General features: G+C 45.7%; 1 protein-coding gene across 1 annotated transcript; it reads right to left on the reverse strand.

The window, feature by feature from the left end:
* Positions 1–3,368: 3,368 nt before the first annotated feature.
* LOC122383891 (U3 small nucleolar RNA-interacting protein 2-like) lies at positions 3,369–14,033 on the reverse strand. The gene is made up of 8 exons (XM_043370737.1): positions 13,970–14,033; positions 9,974–10,056; positions 8,195–8,399; positions 7,513–7,761; positions 7,177–7,301; positions 6,772–6,965; positions 4,285–4,482; positions 3,369–4,105 (listed from the first exon to the last, which is right to left on the reverse strand). The coding sequence occupies exons 2-8, from the start codon at positions 10,052–10,054 to the stop codon at positions 3,700–3,702; spliced, it is 1,458 nt and encodes a 485-aa protein (XP_043226672.1). The 5' UTR covers positions 10,055–10,056; positions 13,970–14,033; the 3' UTR covers positions 3,369–3,699.
* Positions 14,034–14,089: the final 56 nt, after the last annotated feature.

Here is a 14,089-nt window from a genome sequence, read left to right on the forward strand (position 1 = left end):
ACTTTTGGTAAGCCTGTTTCTGTTTTTGCCCCTTTACTTGCTAGATATATGCATCTTTATCACCCTTATATATCTGAAAAAACAATGGCTATCAAATGCAGTCTTATCTCATCGAAATTGTCACAATGTTAGCTTCAGAATAGACCATGTTCTGGTGCGCTGCAAATGTCTCATAAACCATAAATATTGTGGACGTTAAAACACTGCATTTTTTTAAGAGGCCCTCCCTTCGAGGATGATAAAACGCCCCCCGATAAAAAACGCCCCCGATGCTAAAACGCCTGCACCTGCGGCAGGCGTGGCATTCTTTTTTCAAGGAGTTTGTTTTTGTTTCTTTTTTATGTTTCTTTTCTTAGAGGTAATAGGTACAATTTTCGTTGGTGATCAGCGTTTGGTTGTGCTAGTTTTCGCATTGTTCGAGCGCTTTGGAAGTGTTATTGGTTTCGATAACACCGTATTTGCTTAGCTTTTCGAAATAAAAGGCCTTGCAGCTGTGTTCGCAAAGCGTCTTTTACAACTCGACTTGACTTGTAAAACGCCCGAGGGGGGGGGGGGGCGTCTTACCATACCCATAGTGTAAGAGGCCCTTTTGCAACTTTTTCCAAAATGTTAAAGTTTACGGTTTGTGTACCCCCTAGATTCATTTTGAATGCAAATATGTATGGGAAAATGATGCATGCTCACAGCGCATGCACACGTTAGCTCTTAAATATTATCAGTTGTCTAAAAATAGCAACTGAGCTTAAGGGGGGGCCTCCTGCACCACTCTCCCCTAAGGGAACGTTCATAAAGTACAAAATTGGCTAAATTCTTTCAAATTTCGATCGATTTGAGGCAAGGTGAAAATTCTATGAAATTTCGATTGCCGCATCATTTTGGAATCGTCTTGAAACGAACTATGAGAAAAACTCGGTTCCCGCGGTTTCGGACAACTTTTATGCATATCGGACCACCCTAGCCGGAGGGGGTTGGTACGACCCCCCTCGCGTTTGGCCCCTGATCGAGCTAGAGCTTCGCGGAAAAAAACGAGCGTGTTGCCCGTCACGAGAGGAAGCCGATCATACCCAATTTTAAGGTCCTAGGTCATCGGGTGACCTTCCAGGTCAGGTCAATGACCCGAAAACCGGGAAAATCGGGACCTGTTAGAAAGTCGTAAAGTGTGGCTGCCATGTGGTTTTCCGGAGTGCTGATCACGAATATCGTGTTAGTTTTGGTCAGAGATGATGTCTTCAAGCATTTAGACCAGGTCGGGTCAGGTCAGGTCAGGTCAACCGGTAGGGGTTGTGACGGGTATTCGTAATACGTGTCAACCGCCTCTGACAGCTTGGTAACATGTTACGAAGGCACCAAAACTACTTCGTAAAAGTTCAAATGGTTGCTAAATTCGAATTCAGCTCCAAAAACTAGCCTAGAAACATGTAAAACTCGAAAAAGTGAACCGAGGTCACCCGAGGTCACCAAAGGTCAATGACCTGACCTGACCTTCAGGTGACCTTGACACCCACCCTAATGTATAGGAGCAACATCAAATCACATGTTTGAACGTTTGAAACCACGAAAAGCTTGCAAACGCGCGGCTAATGCGAGCCGACATACGCGGAATCGCGATTCCGGCCAAACATGGTCTCGGAAAAGAGGTCACAGGTCAAAGGTCATTTGGGTCAGGGTCATGAAATTTTCAGGGTAGGTGTAAAATTGATCAATGCGTGGGTACTGAAAGTTTCGTCGCGATCGGCCGCTTTTTACGCGAGTTATTCGCGAAAAACCTTAGGGGGGTGCATCAACCCCCCCCCCTCTGTGCCGGCGGCTGAGACCGCTATACAGTATACATAATAAGGTATCTAGCTAAATCTGTTTTCGTGATTACTCCTGATTTGTGACTATACTAATGCCGGTTGGGGCATTTATGACCCATGCTTATAACTTGAGAACCGATGGAACAATTTTTTTAAGCTTGCACAGTTTTCTTGCTGGAACCCGTGTGGCTAACATTTGTTAAGGACAACATAAGAATCAAAAATTAAAATTCCGGCATTAACCCGGCACCGCCTGGGCTATTTCCGTACCCACGACAGCCTGGGGGGGGGGTCGGATCCGACCCCCCCCCCCCTGTTATCTCGAGAACCAATGGTCGTATCGAGCCCCGCGAGGCGGCGTTCGAAAGGTCTCTACGAGACCTTCCCAAAGCACTCTTAAGATTTTAAGATTGAGGTCAACTTTCGGGTCAAGGTCAGGTCAAAGGTCAAATTCAGGGGTTTTGCATGATTAGGCTTACGGACAGCGGAATCGATAGCTGCTGCTCGAAACTCACCAAGAATGACCTCAAAGGCCTAGTGAAGGTACCATGTGCGTATAGGGGTCATACTAAGTACGGGTCAAGGTCAGGTCAGGTCACGAAAGGTCACGGTTTTCAATTTCTGCTACATGGGCGTGCGACACACGTTTTATGGCTTATATTTTCACGCCGAATCCGATGGTAGTGGTTATATGTGACCCCAAGTCACTGTGCTGGTGATAAGTTTGCATTGAAAGCATAAAAAATCGTTTATACTATACGAGGGCTGAGAAAAAAGGTCAATTTTTCAACTTTTTATTTTTGACATAAAAATGCACTTTTCTAGACGAGCTTTGTCCCAGGAATCTAGTGGTGCCATTTGTTTTCACATGTGATGTTCAGAAGTGCCTCTAAATAACGAAAATGCTTATGACGTCACCATGCCCTATGCATGTTGGAGCTATTTTTTACAATTTGGGGGTCAAAAATCAAGATAGAAAGTTGAAATTTGGGGCATCTAATGTTCTAATAGAGCTCTACAACATATACTCCGGTTTTTTGAAAATTCCCAAAATTTTGGATTTTATTAGCTGTTTTCCAAAAAATATAGTTTTTTTAATTTTTAGGGGTGAAAAACGCACTTTATGGAAAACCCGAGATAGCCATTTTAAGGAACTCGTTGAGCTGCGTCTTTTCATGTCCTTAATTTGCAATTTGCTTTAAACCCTGATTTTTGGCGATTTTTTAAACATTTACCACTTTTTGACTAAAAACGCCATGTAGTTACATCACTAAAATCGATATATCTCAAAATTTTTTGGAAATTTTTTTCTTAAAAATTGCACAGGAGACGTCAAATTGATGGGGGAGAAGGTATGCCAAGTTTCAAGTAGATAGGGAAAGTGGTTCATGAGTTATTCAAGAAAAACGGAGGGGGGGGGGGTCGGATCCGACCCCCCCCCCAGGCGGTCGCGGGTTAATGGGTTGCCGACTTTGATATTTTTTTGACAAATTGTCGAAATTACCTATCTCACGAATTTATATATATGCCTTATCTCTAAAAACGGCTAGAATCATTGAAAACGTTTTGTGAATAGTGCACTGTATTACAGCCATTTTCATATTTCGCTTACCCACCGACACATTCGTATTACGCATAACACAAAGGAGACCTTTCGGTAAACAGACGGCAGCGGATGGAGCCGACGCGTCCAACCATTGCCGGCAACCAGCACCAGCTCCGCCCTCCCGTGACCAGTCGGTAGACCACCAGGTCCGGGAAAACAACGGTCGGTGACACACGGTCAGCCCGGGCACTCATCGACAAAGTAGCGTAACAAAAACGCTTCTTGGACACCGTACAGTAAAACGAGTGCCGTAAACCCTATCCGTTTTCCAGCACCGGCTCCTACTGCGTCGGCGCGCTACGAGCCGTCGTCGTCGGACGAGTCTGTGTGCTGCTGCTGGGCGGCGGTGGTCAGCGGGTAGACCAGCAGCTGGTTGGAGCCCTCCCTGAGCCGCCACCAGCGGCCCAGCCGGTGCTCCTGGCCGCAGCCGGCCACCAGCCGATCCCCGGAGCCGCTGAACGTCAGCGAGTTGACGAAGCCGGCGGCCGGCAGCGCCATCAGCGCCGTCAGCGCCGTGAAGCCGGCCGCGCACCGCCACAGCCGCACGTGGCCATCCCACGAGCCTGAGGCCACCAGGTCAGAGTTGGTGAGCGCCGAGACGGCCGACACCCAGCGCGGCAGCCGGCTCTGCGGGTCCACACCGTGCGCCCGCGGCACGCAGCACAGCGGCTTCTTCTTGCTCACTCCCCACAGGCACACCATGCTGAAACGGAACGGAGTTAAATGAAAGGCCGCTGTTGCAAGCAGTGTATGATGACACAAGAACGCTGTCGAAAAGAAAACTTATATATATGCCCCTCAGAGTATAAGGGATGATAAAAACACGAGCTAAAATGTCAAAGGGACGACAAATCATTTGTGTTCTGGTTGTCTCGTTCTTACCCGTCCTGTCCGCCGGTGACCCAGTGCTCCTCGTTGATGAGCCGGATGCAGTCGATGCTGTCGCGGTGGCCGGTGAACACCAGCTGCGACTCCTCGACCAGCTTCCAGACGCGGCACGATGTGTCACGGCCGCCGCAGCTCACCGCCCGCTCCCGGCTCAGCGCGTCCAGGCCCGTGATGGCGTCCTGGTGACCGAACCTGACGGCACAACGGCAGATACGTGAACGTTCGGACATAGGGGGCGTTCCACGACAAATCGACAAATAAAAGATTAAATTTGCACCCTCATATTTTATTTTTCGTTGAAAACTGGTGTAAGGGGTTGTGATGGGTGGGGAAGCCAGCTGTGGCAAGGATTTTTTTCTTCGAACAACGGTTTCCGAGATATAGCCTCGGGCAATTCCAGCAGGTCGCGCTGCAGCCCTATGTTTGGCGGCCTATAACTCAGAAACTATTGGTTTTCTACGATAAAAACTTTATATGGTTCAACTCACAATCAGCCAACAAACATTTTGGCTATCTCGGATTTTCAATTTTTAAAATTTTGATCACGTGACCTTTTGACCTATTTTTCGAAGAGTGACCTTGATATTTTCCCCACTGAAAGTTGCAATTTTGTCTGATGACGATTAAAGCCTTATCAACTGTCATTCATATGCGAAAATAAAAAAGTGGATATCGCCCTGCGTTGACCTCAGGTTAGGTCATTTTTATGACCTGTCCATTATTACGAGCGGGAGCGACAGCGAGATCTCGAGAATAAAGCAAAATAGCGACAAGCGGTAAACGGTGCAGGGTACAAATGGATAAGGTCTATAATTTTTACTGAGGTCATTTTCAGGTCAGGTCAAAGATGACGTCACAGGAGCAAAAAGGAAGTCAAAATTGCGGCACTACATATATATGAAGTTTTTCTAGAATAACTTTCAAGGTATCCCAGCTAGGAACAAACTAATAGCACCATCGTGATCCTCTCGTCGATCCGCATCGAAATATATGTATGTTGACCTCGAAAGGTCGAAAGGTCAAAAGTTGACCTTAGGTCACGTGACGAGCGGGAGCGACAGCCAGATCTCGAGAATAAAGCAAGAAAGCGAGGAGCGGTAAACGGTGCAGGGTACACACGGATAAGGTCTATAATTTTTAATGAGGTCATTTTCAGGTCAGGTCAAAGATGACGTCACAGGAGCAAAAAGGAAGTCAAAATTGCGGCACTACATATATGAAGTTTTTCTCGAATAACTTCCAAGGTATCCCAGCTAGGAACAAACTAATAGCACCATCGTGATCCTGTCGTCAATCCGCATCGAAACATATGTAATTGTATGTTGACCTCGAAAGGTCGAAAGGTCAAAAGTTGACCTTAGGTCACGTGACCTAAGGTCAACTTTTGACCTTTCGACCTTTCGAGGTCAACATACATATGTTTCGATGCGGATCGACGAGAGGATCACGATGGTGATATTAGTTTGTTCCTAGCTAGGATACCTTGAAAGTTATTCGAGAAAAACTTCATATATATGTAGTGCCGCAATTTTGACTTCCTTTTTGCTCCTGTGACGTCATCTTTGACCTGACCTGAAAATGACCTCAGTAAAAATTATAGACCTTATCCATTTGTACCCTACACCGTTTACCGCTTGTCGCTATCTTGCTTTATTCTCGAGATCTCGCTGTCGCTCCCGCTCGTAATAATGGACAGGTCATAAAAATGACCTGACCTGAGAACAACGCAGGGCGATATCCACTTTTTTATTTTCGCAAATGAATGACAATTAATAAGGCTTTAATCGTCATCAGACAAAATTGCAACTTTCAGTGGGGAAAATATCAAGGTCACTCTTCGAAAAATAGGTCAAAAGGTCACGTAATCAAAATTTTCAAAAATTGAAAATCCGAGATAGCCAAAATGTTTGTTGGTTGATTGTGAGTTGAACCATATAAAGTTTTTATCGTAGAAAACCAATAGTTTTTGAGTTATAGGCCGCCAAACATAGGGCTGCAGCGCGACATCCAGGAATTGCCGGAGGCTATATCTCGGAAACCGTTGTTCGAAGAAAAAAAATCCTTGCCACAGCTGGCTTCCCCGCCCATCACAACCCATTAGACCAATTTTAAGCAAAAAATAAAATATGAGGGTGCAGGGCACTTGTCGATTTGTCGTGGAACGCCCCATAGGTAGGTACACCGTGCAACGCTAATATTCTGACACTGAAGAAGTCCATAAAGCGGCTTCAAAAGGTAAACGTGAGATATGAAAAATGACTTGAGCCTTCACACAGTTCAGTTCAACGATTCCAATGAACGACTTATAGATACTAGTAAAATGATAGTAGATACTAGTAGATACTAGAGCTTATAGATACTAGTAGAATCCACATTGATAAGATGAAGAGAAATATCAACTCATTCAAGCAAAACAAGGACATTCCTACAATCATCTTTCATTACCCGTATGCAATCCCGTGCGATGTATGCGCCACTCACAGAGACTCGATGTAGGAGCGGTCGTGCACGCTCCAGACTTTGACCATGCGGTCGGCGGCGGCGCTGAACAGCTGGTGGGTGCCCCGCTGGAAGGCCAGGCCCGTCACGGCGCCCCGGTGGCCGCGGAAGACGTGTAGCCGGGTCAGACTGGCCGGGTCCCACAGCTGAATCAGGTGACTCAGGTCACCGCTAACCTGTAACGCGAGAGGTGCCCATTCAGGCTAAGTCGCAAGAGATACAGAAAAAAACGGCCTTTTTGAATTCGAGATATATATTTATATGTCCTTTTGAAAAACACACAGTATATCTGAGTCCCATTGCTAATTGCTCTCCGGTTATGCTGATGGGACGAAATGTGACATGATCACTGATCAGCCCTCATGGTGGGACGGCGTGAACACTTACCAGGTATTTATTGTCTGTGGAGATGGCCATACAGAGGATGTGGGTGGTGTGGCCAATGTGGGTGTTCTCTGTGCCCTTTCGGCCGCCAGGCACCACCTGTAATCGTTTGTACGTCTCCATACACCCTGTAGATAAAAGGAGAGGGAATCAAATAACAATCCCGATATTTTCAACAAATACACATAAGATATTGTTAAATGTCATAAAATAGTGCTCCGATGTCAATTCTTTAAAAAGTACATAAAACAATACAAAATGCAAATAAGGGTTTACAGTAATCCGAGCCCCACATCATTTATTCGTGTCTAGGCTACAGCTTACACAGTCCCGACTTACATTTGATGAGTGAGCAGTCCTTGGACCCGGTGTAGAGGAACTTGTCGTCGGGAGCGAGCACTGCGCAGGTGACGGGCAGCTGCAGCTGCCGGCAGCGGAGCCGGCGCACCAGCTCGGCGGCCGGCTGGACGCAGCTGTCGGCCAGCGGCCGCTGCAGCCGGCCGGCGCGCTCCAGCACCTCGTCTCTCAGCCGGTCGGCCACCGAGCGGCCGGCGCGGTCCACCTCCTCGGCCTCCTCCCGACCGGCCTCTGCGGCACCCGGGGGGAGGGTGCGGGGTCAGCAGCAGGTAGTTACTGACCAAAGGACAGCCCCGTCTCTGCGGTACCCAGAGAGCGGGTGTAGCGGTCAGCAGCAGGTAGTTACTGACCAAAGGAAAGCCCCGTCTCTGCAGTACCGAGGGAGAGCGGGTATAGCGGTCAGCAGACAATCACTTAACGAAATTCCATATGCCTCTGCGGCGCAGAACCAGCGGGTGCGGGGTCAGCCCGCCTCTGCGGCACCGAGAGACTGGATATAGGGGTTAGCGGCAGTCAGCCACTGATTTATCAGCGTGCTTCATTTGGGACCGAGGGCTGGTAGTAAATGTATCACTTCATCATCGTGCATGATTTCATTACAAGCACACACGCTGATCAAATTTGTTGTAGTGAGACCATTTCTCAGACCGCACATTGAGCTCACCCTGTCGTTTGATCTCCTCCAGGTAGAGTTTGGCCAGCCGGAGCCGTTTCTCCTGCGCGGTCTCCAGCTCGGTCTCGGAGAGATCCGGCTCGTCGGCCGGCGCCGGCTCATCCTCGAACTCGTCACTGTCGATCTCCTCATCGTCTTCGTCGGCCGGGCGCGCGCGCTTCGCTGCCGGAACCTCCGCTGCCGCCGTCCGGACCCGCTGCACAAACAGCGCGCACGGTTAGCATCTGAGAGCGGTATCTTTCCTGCAACGCAGAGAAGCTATTAAGGTAGTAGCTGAGACTATAGTGGCTAGGAATCTACCTGGAATTACCTGGAATTATCCCTTTAATTGGAATTGGTTAAAACCTGACAATTGTGAATTGTGATCACATAAAAATACTGCATATTGAACTTTGAATTCGCCTGTTAGTGGGTATGTCTTTTGGCGATTTTCAATACAAATCTAATTAAATTTGATTGGTAATTAACCAGGGCTGCGGAGTCGGAGTCGGAGTCGGTCGGAGTCGACAGTTTTGACCGGAGTCGGAGTCGGAGTCGGAGTCGATTTTAGAAATCCGAGCCGGAGTCGGAGTCGGAGTCACCGAAAATCTGTCGACTCCGCAGCCCTGCTAGTTCTGCGGAGTCGGAGTCGGGAGTTGGAGTCGGTCGGAGTCGACAATTCTGCCCGGAGTCGGAGTCGGAGCTGGTTTTTGAAAGCCGGAGTCGGAGTCGGAGTCGGAGTCGCCGAAAATCCATCGACTCCGCAGCCCTGTAATTAACTACTGCATTACAATTACACATTAAAAAAGCTTATTCTTTTATAAAACGACGAAAATGGACTGAAGGTTACGAGCATCAACCTCTTCATTTTCATCAACTTAAATAAGGGGGAGGAAATTATTCTTTTAGCTTGTTAGTACCGGCAGCTGCAGGCCGGAGCCGCCCGACCACCGAACGGGTCATGTGGCGGCCGGTCGACCAGGTGGCGCCTGGGGCTAGGCCGGCCGGCACTGAGCTGACCCATAGTAAGCAGCCCGGTGATTGGTTGTTGGGCTCTGGCCCTCGGGGCGCCGGCGAGGTGACCTCGGGTCAGCGTACGGTGATTGCGCTCAGTTCGGTCCAGAGGCTCGGCGGGTCAACTGCGTACGCGTTGGTGTGCGGTGTGCTGCTTGAGGTGTGGTGGTGAAGCACAATATATCAAGTGAAACTATCTGAACTGTGTGGCATGGAGCTGGACCAAGGGACAAAGGAACACGACATTAAACAGAAGCGAGCCATCTCAGCGTGCGAGTAGCCGATCATTTCCTTTCATCCGGGACTCATAACACGGCCTCTTCCGGGGTGTGTGAGAGAGGCAGCCACAGTGCCTCGGGTGCGGGGTCTCCACTCAGACAGGGGTGCGACCAGTCGGCTCCGGCTAACCTCGCCATCGAGGCGCCGGAGTACCGGTTGATCTGTCCCGTCTCGCCATCGAGAGGCTGGAATCGGGCAGCGACTGGCGCCTTCCTCACCATCCTAATCCACCCATCGCTCTCCTACAGTCCTTGTCTATCATCCTGCTAAATAAGTGTCGTTGGCATGTGAAATACCAGAGGACACGTAGCGACACTGCTAATACCTAAAATATTTCATGATTGCCTCAAATATCACAGGCAAAGTTAGGAACAAGTTCATGATTGGCAACAACACGGAACTTAATCGTTTTTTTAAGAGGAAATTGTACAGGAACCAAGATAAAAAAGGCCAAACATACAACCTGAAAAATGAATTATAAATTATCGATATATTTACCTTTGAAATAACCTTCTTTTTGTCTTTCTTTGACTTGGTTTTGCCTTTTGAAGTGGTTTTCTTCCTTATGAAGAATGGCATGACTGGAAAAAGCAGTCACAAATTATCAGTGTGGCATGACAATGGGATGCACTACGTCCGAGTCAGTGAAACTGTGGTAAAATCTGTCATTTTTTAGCATTCTGTTATCAGTTATCTTTATCAAAAATGTGCCAAAAATGCATAACGACCTGCTAAAAAAGAGTATGCATTTGATATCGTACCCAATTATAGCAGATTTGGGTCCGGCTCCATGTTAAATGATTTGCACATTAATTGAAGCAAATGCGCATCAAAAGCCTGGCAGATTCACAATTAGAATAGTGCTGTGAGTAATTCTGCCATGCAAAGGCAAATACTACTATGTTGGCTCACCCAACCCCAGCTGACCCAACATGTCACATGACCTGACCCAACATAGTAGTTTTTGCCTTTGCACAGCAGAATTTCAAAACTTCCTGTTTTACAGTAGACAAATCCTTGTAAAGGGAAATCGCCATTGGAAGATAAAGTCATTAAATTTTACTCCAAAGCCATCACATTCTGCACTATTATCTTTTCTTTTTTTGTTAAGAATAAGGCCAAAATAATGTTTACACTAATTTTTGACAGAAAAATACATATAGATATGAACCATCAGTAGCGCCAGCCATCACTAAATACCAAACATAATCTGGTGCGGTTGGTTGATGCAGGGGGCGTCAAAGTCTAGTAGGAAAATCTGGAAATCCCCGGCGTGACGTCACGTCGGGGATGACCGACGGCACCTTGCACTAAAAGATACGGCAGAACGGCTATTTTTGAAAAATGATTAAAAATACTTTTGTGCTGTTATGACACACAAAACGCTTATCAGCATGTTCCTCATCATGTGATAAAGGCATATCCGTGGTCGAAAATAGTCGAGACCCTCCCAATTTCCAACCATCGACCTGATAAGCAAAGGATGTAAGCATAATCCTTAAGGGCGAATTTCCGTTACATATCCGTACATATGCATCCTTATGGCAATCGGTAGTTTGGCGATTGGCGACGCGCGCGACATCTGTGCTGCGACTGTAGCGACGCCTGGTGGCTGCTTTTCTCCTGTATGTAGGTATTGGGGTTTTGCCAGATGTGGTTCCTACTGCTACACCACTATGTTGACCCAATACTAGAAAAGTTATTTTGCTAGTAAAAGGCAAGCAAATTGAAAGTTGATTTATAAAATTGCTGATAAATGATCATGAGATAATAATAAAGAAATTTTGATTGAATTATTATTTAAATAATCAACCGTGAAACTATATTCTGGTAGGTTTAGTAGAAATAAGTCCGTGCAACCTTGTATTTAGGGCCTTGGGTTGATGCACATGTAACGATGAATGAAGGTCATAGGGTTTGAGAGGTAGGTAAATAGCAATCAGCAATGCAGGCACATTTCATTTTAAGCAGATAATCTTACATGATAAATGGTTCCCAAAGATGGCCTTGGTCACAGTCTGTCATGTGATAGTAAGACACTGCCTGTTTGTGTTCCTAGAGCAGCTTGTACTTTGCTGGGTCTCAGCAATTTCCAGCAATCAGATTTGATGATGAAACATCCATTTTAGCATTTTAATACCTTTTGATGTGATATCTTTAGTTCTCCAGGCTAAAGTACATTTATTGACCAGCTTTTTCAAATGGGGATATTTCTCATTTGGGGAATCTCTCACCTGGTAGAAGTTTGAATGAGAAGTTTGGTGGAGGATCGGTTTAGTACCTATGGGAGTTGAAACCAAATATGCCCATAATAGGGTATGATGGACGATGGTGTCGCATGTACTTCATCCACACACTTACCAAAATAACAGGCTGCTAAAAATGGCAGATTTTACCACAGTTTCCCCTACTGGTGTGAGCTCAATTAACATCACTATTACTTAGCCCCTAAGACTGATGAGGACAATAGTGAACAAATCGTGTCCGGACAAAATTTCGTCTGACATTTTTTCGTCGGACAGTTTTTCGTCCGCAGATTTTCGTCCGACTTTTTTTCGTCTCGCATTTTTTCGTCTGTACATTTTTTCGTCTGTGCATTTTTTCGTCCGTACATTTTTTCGTCTGTACATTTTTTCGTCCGGACATTTTTTCGTTCGTATATTTTTTCGTCTGTACATATTTTCGTCCGGACATTTTTTCGTTCAATAAATTTTACGTCTGTGCACCCAAGGTTGAGTGAAAACATACTACAATGCTATTCAACTGTGAGGCAAATGACGTCATAATAATACTCGGGGCGAAGCAGTGCAGTGCCGAAGGCAATGCCTTAGGAGAGATTACAGGCAATGGTAAGTCAAATATTTTTAGGTTAAGTGGTTGTGTATCTGGCTTCAGGCCGAAGGCCTGAAGCCTGATGCATAACCACTTAACCTAAAAATATTTGACTTACCATTGCTTGCAATCTATTCATGCAAGTAACTTCTTCCTTATCCCCCGGTAGGCAAACATCAATAGGTAAGGTTAGGTAAGGTTAGGTTAGGTTAGGTTAGGTTAGATTCGGTTACGTTAAAATTGTAGACGAAAAAATGTCCGGACGAAAAAACGCACAAACGAAAAAATATACGAACGAAAAAATGTCCGGACGAAAAAATGTACAGACAAAAAAATGTACAGACGAAAAAATGCACAGACGAAAAAATGTACAGACGAAAAAATGCGAGACGAAAAAAATCGGACGAAAATCTGCGGACGAAAAATTGTCCGACGAAAATCTGCTGGACGAAAAACCGTCATGGAATCGAACAAATTGACCATTGTCTTATCCTAGTCCACTAAACCTATAAATATACCTGTATGTTTTTTACACTGATACCTATAGGGTGTTTATATCAAGTTTATCATAGGCGGCGCCCGGCGGAACGGGGAGGGCACTGCAGTGCCCTCCCTGCAGTGGGGCACCGTGCCCTGTTTGATTTTGGCATTTTAACATTCGCCCTATGGGCGTTGCATGGAAAGAATGGGACCAAAAGTCGGCAGTGCCCCCCCTTAATTGAAGGTGTTCCACTACTGAAGTTAACATAGCCTTGCTATGGGCCATAGCATAGGCAGCTAAAACATCAAACGTGTGCTACGACCTGAATTCAGTTGGGGAAACTACGAGGAGCCAAACAAAAATTGAATTAGCCAATCAGCTGCTGGAGTGGGCGGGGCGATGACCATATATGGTCATAAAATCAGACAACTTCATCTTTTCAATGAATTTTAGCATTCAAATGAAAAAATAAGGCATAAGAATGTTTTTTAACCACACAAGGCCTACACTCACCCGGTGCATAATTAACTGGCGGCTCTAAATCGCAGAGTTACAACGCAAGGTCAAACCGTGATTGGCAAATATGGCGGATTGAAACAGACGCGCCAAAAAATGTAAGCAGTACTGTGGTTTAAAAATGTCATTATTTTTATTATTTTGTTTATGGTTTTTCTAATTGTAGTTAAGTTATTATTTTAGAATTAAATATTTTTGTTTATTGTAATTAAATTTAAGCTTTTAACAATTTTCTTTCATAAAACCAATCCATTTATTGAATGGCCAGCTGATTGTGCCGCCCAGAACCTGCAGAAAAGCCGTTTTCCTATCGCCATTTTCGAGTCAATTCACCGAATTTAATCAAATCACACTAATTCCTAGTGAAAAATGGAAGCCTTTTCTCTCCAATAAGTGGACGCGATACCGCAAGTACCGGCTTGTTATACCGTTTTTCACCCTTAGTGGTGGGGCTGCATTTATGTTCATATATGGTCATCAAAAGTCAATTTATTGACCAATCCATTTTTTGACATTCACCTCGTAGTTTCCCCAACTGAATTGGAGTCGTTTGGCAACAGCAACAGTGACCTGTCTCTGACTGAGCGATAACTGCTGGCACAGGCAGGAAGAAAGTACAATTAGGGCCTACGATAACTACACATCAAGGATAAATCACTTCTTACCTGTCGACTCGTAGAATAAATACAAGCAAATTAATTGATCTAATATATAAACGATCACTTCTGCAAATTTCCCCAATATCAATATCCTTGATCAATATCAACGATATCAACCAACGCGCG

Source organism: Amphibalanus amphitrite, unplaced genomic scaffold (assembly GCF_019059575.1).
Source record: "Amphibalanus amphitrite isolate SeventyFive unplaced genomic scaffold, NRLGWU_Aamphi_draft 000176F_arrow, whole genome shotgun sequence".
Classification (NCBI taxonomy): domain Eukaryota; kingdom Metazoa; phylum Arthropoda; class Thecostraca; order Balanomorpha; family Balanidae; genus Amphibalanus; species Amphibalanus amphitrite.

Coding starts and splice junctions, on each gene's coding strand:
- LOC122383891 (XM_043370737.1), bottom strand. CDS start 10,054: ATGCCATTCTTCATAAGGAAGAAAACCACTTCAAAAGGCAAAACCAAG. Junction 7,302..7,512: donor GGACTGCTCACTCATCAAAT/GTAAGTCGGGAC, acceptor TTTTATCTACAG/GGTGTATGGAGACGTACAAA. Junction 4,483..6,771: donor CGCTCCTACATCGAGTCTCT/GTGAGTGGCGCA, acceptor TTGTGCCGTCAG/GTTCGGTCACCAGGACGCCA.